Source organism: Lipophrys pholis (genome assembly GCF_963383615.2).
Source record: "Lipophrys pholis genome assembly, chromosome: 9".
NCBI lineage: Eukaryota > Metazoa > Chordata > Actinopteri > Blenniiformes > Blenniidae > Lipophrys > Lipophrys pholis.
The window spans coordinates 32,412,887-32,419,140 of record NC_137639.1 but is presented as its reverse complement, the minus strand read 5'-3'; the positions used below and the strand labels follow the sequence as shown (position 1 = coordinate 32,419,140).

Genomic DNA, 6,254 nt, shown 5'->3' with positions numbered 1-6,254 from the left:
TCTGCTGACATGTTACTGTGTTATGCTCACATGTTACTGTGTTCTGCTGACATGTTACTGTGTTCTGATCACATGTTACTGTGTTCTGATCACATGTTACTGTGTTCTGATCACATGTTAGTGTTCTGCTGACATGTTACTGTGTTCTGCTGACATGTTACTGTGTTCTGCTGACATGTTACTGTGTTCTGCTGACATGTTACTGTGTTCTGATCACATGTTACTGTGTTCTGATCACATGTTACTGTGTTCTGCTGACATGTTACTGTGTTCTGATCACATGTTACTGTGTTCTGATCACATGTTACTGTGTTCTGCTCACATGTTACTGTGTTCTGCTGACATGTTACTGTGTTCTGATCACATGTTACTGTGTTCTGATCACATGTTACTGTGTTCTGATCACATGTTAGTGTTCTGCTGACATGTTACTGTGTTCTGCTGACATGTTACTGTGTTCTGCTGACATGTTACTGTGTTCTGATCACATGTTACTGTGTTCTGATCACATGTTACTGTGTTCTGCTCACATGTTACTGTGTTCTGCTGACATGTTACTGTGTTCTGATCACATGTTACTGTGTTCTGATCACATGTTAGTGTTCTGCTGACATGTTACTGTGTTCTGATCACATGTTACTGTGTTCTGATCACATGTTAGTGTTCTGCTGACATGTTACTGTGTTCTGATCACATGTTACTGTGTTCTGATCACATGTTACTGTGTTCTGATCACATGTTAGTGTTCTGCTGACATGTTACTGTGTTCTGCTGACATGTTACTGTGTTCTGATCACATGTTCCTGTGTTCTGATCACATGTTACTGTGTTCTGCTCACATGTTACTGTGTTCTGCTGACATGTTACTGTGTTCTGCTGACATGTTACTGTGTTCTGATCACATGTTACTGTGTTCTGATCACATGTTACTGTGTTCTGATCACATGTTACTGTGTTCTGATCACATGTTACTGTGTTCTGATCACATGTTAGTGTTCTGCTGACATGTTACTGTGTTCTGCTGACATGTTACTGTGTTCTGCTGACATGTTACTGTGTTCTGCTGACATGTTACTGTGTTCTGATCACATGTTACTGTGTTCTGCTGACATGTTACTGTGTTCTGATCACATGTTACTGTGTTCTGCTCACATGTTACTGTGTTCTGCTGACATGTTACTGTGTTCAGGTCACGTGTTCCTGTATTCTGGTCACATGTTCAGGTCACATGTTCCTATGTTCTGGTCACATGTTCCTATGTTCTGGTCACATTTTCTGGTCACATGTTCAGGTCACATGTTCCTATGTTCTGTGTTTTGTTCACTAAGAAACCTCCAATTGAAGAAGAACTTCCAGGAGGCGCCACCGTGACACTGGACTGAACACAACCTGATTACACACACACACACTGGTAGTGTTTCTCACACACACACAGGTAGTGTTTCTCACACACACACAGGTAGTGTTTCTCACACACACACAGGTAGTGTTTCTCACACACACACAGGTAGTGTTTCTCACACACACACATCTCATCTCAGTTTTGATATGCATCCTTGTTGGCACACGTCTAAATACACGCTAACGGATCTCATCACAGACACACAACTCAAGATATACCCTGACCTCTACATGCACACACACTGAATAGATTTATACTGATTCTATTTCTAGACATCCTGCTCATATTTCACATTTGAACTGAGTGTCTTTGCCTGGTTTGGAGAGGATTACTTAGACCTGGATTACTTCTGATTTAACTCCATTCATTTCTGTAAAATATAAACACCTTTGTCTTTGCTTTGTTTGTTCATTTGTCGGCTGCGAGAAAGTTTTCATCAAGAAGCAAAGTGGAGAAGGTGACGCCAACAGCTGGTTTTGATCCAAAATGAAGGAAATAGAAAGCATGTGCATTTATCGTTTGTTTAATTTTTGTTTTTCATTGCTGCATTGAACAAACTGATAGAAGGAGATCAAATGCTAATTGACTATATTTTAAAGGAAATTGATTCAAAGACAGTGGAGGTCTGTGTGGTCTTGAAGATATGATCTCTCATCGCCACTCCTGCTGTGTTTCATTATCAACTGTACAAATAAGGAGAGCAATGAAGATCAGTCCGGTGTCAGGAACAAGCACATGCTGCAATTAGTCCACTTTTTTTGCAAACATTCAGAAATGAAAAGCAATAAGAAAAGCACATCCAGCACATTATTCTTTTATCAGGGAAACAAAACTAATTAAAAAAATGTTTTAAAAAATGTACTAAAACATGTTAAAACTCTAACACTTCACAAATATCTTAACACTGTCAACAAGAAATTCAGGAGAAAGTCCATGGACCGCAGCCGGCACAATGAGGGGAAAGGTCCTGAAAGCAGAAGGAACCCGTTTTCACACGTGGAGGTTTGCGGCGTGCAGCAGAACTAGTGGCGGCTCCGTCCTTTGCTCCTCCATCCGGCCACCCTGGACACGGAGCAGCAGCGAGAAGAAGTCCTCATCGTCCATGGGCCCCGGCGCCCGGCTGCGCTGATCCTCCAGCCTGCCCTGGGCCTGGCAGAAACACAAGACACCTTCTGCTTCATTAGAAATCCTCTGTAAATCACAGCTCTCTTCTTATGCCACCAGACCACAGAATCACACCAGAACAGGCCCAGAATCTTATAAACTGTGATTTCAAGCTGCTCAAAGGAAGAGACTCCAGAGTGTGTGGAGACATTCAAGCTTTAAAAAAGACTTTGCTGGCATCACTGAATACTTGTATAGTTCAGGAGAAGAAGAATTTAAATCTATTCACATTATCGATACAAAATTGAATCAGCTTGTAACTGAAAAACCCCTGCAGATTTACAAGTGTTGTTGGCTGGTCCCTGGTCACTGCAGTCTCGTGGTCCTAATGTGTTGGCTGGTCCCTGGTCACTGCAGTCTAATGGTCCTAATGTTTTGGCTGGTCCCTGGTCACTGCAGTCTCGTGGTCCTAATGTGTTGGCTGGTCCTGATCACTGCAGTCTAGTGGTCCTAATGTTTTGGCTGGTCCCTGGTCACTGCAGTCTAATGGTCCTAATGTTTTGGCTGGTCCCTGGTCACTGCAGTCTAGCGGTCCTAATGTTTTGGCTGGTCCCTGGTCACTGCAGTCTAGCGGTCCTAATGTTTTGGCTGGTCCCTGGTCACTGCAGTCTAGCGGTCCTAATGTTTTGGCTGGTCCCTGGTCACTGCAGTCTAGTGGTCCTAATGTTTTGGCTGGTTGGATCCTGAATCTGTTTCATCAATGAGGTTTGACTATTTATTTTATTTTATTGATTTGTTTGGGTGTTTAATTTGATTTGATTAGATTCAGAATTGATTGATTGATTGATTGATTGATTGATTGGTTGAGAGCTGACCTGTGTGGTGAGGATCATGTTGTACAGGTCCTCATTGGGCCCTGGCGCTGCTGCAGGCTTCCTGATGAAGGAAAGCTGCTTGATGCTGCCTCTGAAGCTCCTCCCCTTAGGTTTGGGTGGAGGCCTCCTCCCGAGCTTCGCCCGCTGGTCGTCAAGCCGCCGGCCTTGTGCCGTGGCCACCAGCTCGAAGAACTCCTCCTTCTGCAGGGAGGTCATGGAGGAGAAAACCACTGCGAAGACCAGAGCGACAAGGGGTTAAAGGTTAAAGACTCATCGAAGGAAAAGCTTGAACTGTTCAACTGCTTCCAGGATGTGTCAGCGGCTTGGGTTGAGATGACCTAGAACCTTTCAGGACGTGTCAACGACTCAGGTTGAGCTGATATAGAACCTTCCAAGACATGTCAGCTACTCAACTTGAGCTGATCTAGAACCTCCAGACGTGTCAGCGACTCAGGTTGAGCTGATCTAGAACCTCCCGATGTGTCAGCAACTCGGGTTGAGCTGATCTAGAACCTCCAGACGTGTTGACGACTCAGGTTGAGCTGATCTAGAACCACTCTACGTGTTAGCGACTCGGGTTGAGCTGATCTAGAACCTTCCTAGACATGTCAGCAAATCGGGTTGAGCTGATCTAAAACAGCCAGACGTGTCAGCAACTCGGGTTGAGGTGATCTAGAACCTTCAATGACATGTCAGCAACTCGGACTGAGCTGATCTAGAAGCTCCAGATGTGTCAGCGACTCAGGTTGAGCTGATCCACAACCTTCCAGGACTTGTCAGCGACTCGGGTAGAACTGATCCAGAACCTCCAGACATGTCAGTGACTCGGGTTGAGCTGTTCTAGAACCTTCCAGGACATGTCAGGGACTAAAGTTGAGCTGATCTAGAACCTTCTAGGACTTCTCAGCGACTCAAGTTGAGCTGATCTAGAACCTCCAGATGTGTCAGCGACTTGGGTTGACCTGATCCAGAACCTTCCAGGATGTGTAAGCAACTCAATTTGAGCTGATCTAGAACCTTCCACGACGTGTCAACAACTCGGGTTGAACTGATCTAGAACCATCCAGGATGTGTCAGCAACTCGGGTTGGACTCATTAAATCATCTAGAACGTTCCTCCTGGATCTCATTGGATCATCTTGAATGTTCCTCCTGGATCTCATGGAATCATCTAGAACGTTCCTCCTGGATCTCATTGGATCATCTTGAATGTTCCTCCTGGATCTCATGGAATCATCTAGAACGTTCCTCCTGGATCTCATTGGATCTCATGGAATCATCTAGAACGTTCCTCCTGGATCTCATGGAATCATCTAGAACGTTCCTCCTGGATCTCATTGGATCATCTTGAATGTTCCTCCTGGATCTCATGGAATCATCTAGAACGTTCCTCCTGGATCTCATTGGATCTCATGGAATCATCTAGAACGTTCCTCCTGGATCTCATGGAATCATCTAGAACGTTCCTCCTGGATCTCATTGGATCATCTTGAACGTTCCTCCTGGATCTCATTGGATCATCATCACTAAACCGTCCAGTTGTTTGGGTTTTGGCCTCAACTGGTGGAACGTTTGGATCCAGATGTTTGAACCTGTTTGACTTCAGGGTTTGAGGATCCACTGGATCACGTTTTTACCTCCAAACAGGCCTGAACTAAGAATTCCTACTTCATTAGCATAGTAACGATTACTGTGATGAAATCCCTTTATAAGGTGGGGCCAAGCTGTGGTGCAGCGGTTTGCCTTCTGGGCTCACAGCGACAGGACCCTTGTTCAAATCAACAGTAGTTTGCATGTTCTGCCTGTGCATGTAGGGGCCTGGCTTCAGCTGGAATCAGCTGATGTTCCCTGCAGTGATTCAGTGAATGTTCCGCTCGGTGACGAGGAAACAAGAAGGAACTTTGTCACCTTCATGGTTCTTCCTGTCGACTGTCGGCTCACGTGGGAACGAAGAGAGTTCCTCAAGTTCCTGAACTTTTGTGTGATAATTTTATGTTTGTTCAAGAGGAACTCAAGTTCATCCTGTTGGGATCCATCGGAAATCTGTCTGGGACGTTCTGTTATTTCAAATTAAAAGCCATGTATTGAGGTACCTAGGTTGCTGCATGAATGGTGTTTTCCTGACTTGGAAACAAAACGTTGTTCTTCCTCTGAATTCAACCGATGCTGGATGTTTTTCAGTGTTGAGCTCCGACAACTTGCTCATTGTTAATGTGTGAATTGGTTGAGGTGTCGGTTCTCATGCTGCTGGGATTGTAATGTTCTGATGTGAATGACTGATAGTTCTTTGGCCTCAGCCACAATGGAACTGGGATCAGACAAGAGAAGCTGTAACCTGCAGGACTTGTCCCAGAGACCTGAGGAGTGACAGCAGTGGGGTTTACTGGACAAGTCACCTCTGCTGGCCGGTTTGTTGGTGTTGGGCTCGGAGTGGCAGCGCCGCCTCGGGACGGCGCCATCCAGCCTGAAGGAGCAGCGCTGGTCGTTGAGCCTCCGGCCCTCCTGCAGGGTGCAGAGCAGCTCATACAGCGCCTCCGGGAAGTCGGGGGTTAACCGTGGAGCCTGCGGGTACAGCACAGGGTTCTCTGTTTGTTGGCTGTTTGAGGAGAACCATTCCTGTGGGTTCCTGTGCCGCATGGCTGCTGACGTCACCAACACCAACACTGGCTGGTTCCTAACTAGCTGGTTCCTAACTGGCTGGTTGCTAACTGGCTGGTTACTAGCTGGCTAGTTACTAACTGGCTGGTTACTAACTAGCTGGTTACTAACTGGCTGGTTGCTAACTGGCTGGTTACTAGCTGGCTAGTTACTAACTAGCTGGTTACTAACTGACAGGTTACGAACTGGCTGGTTACTAACTGGCTGGTTACTAAC

At 45.6% G+C, this 6,254-nt stretch overlaps 1 protein-coding gene across 1 annotated transcript in view; it reads right to left on the bottom strand.

Annotated features, from left to right (window-relative positions):
* Positions 1–1,910: 1,910 nt before the first annotated feature.
* Positions 1,911–6,254, bottom strand: part of gpsm3 (G protein signaling modulator 3) — a 6,678-nt gene continuing 2,334 nt past the window's right edge. The window contains exons 3-5 of the mRNA XM_080471653.1: positions 5,777–5,942; positions 3,382–3,611; positions 1,911–2,551 (exon numbers count right to left, since the gene is read on the bottom strand). Coding sequence (XP_080327779.1) covers positions 2,393–2,551; positions 3,382–3,611; positions 5,777–5,942 — 555 coding nt within the window. The 3' untranslated portion in view covers positions 1,911–2,392. The remainder of the gene's footprint in view (positions 2,552–3,381; positions 3,612–5,776; positions 5,943–6,254) is intronic.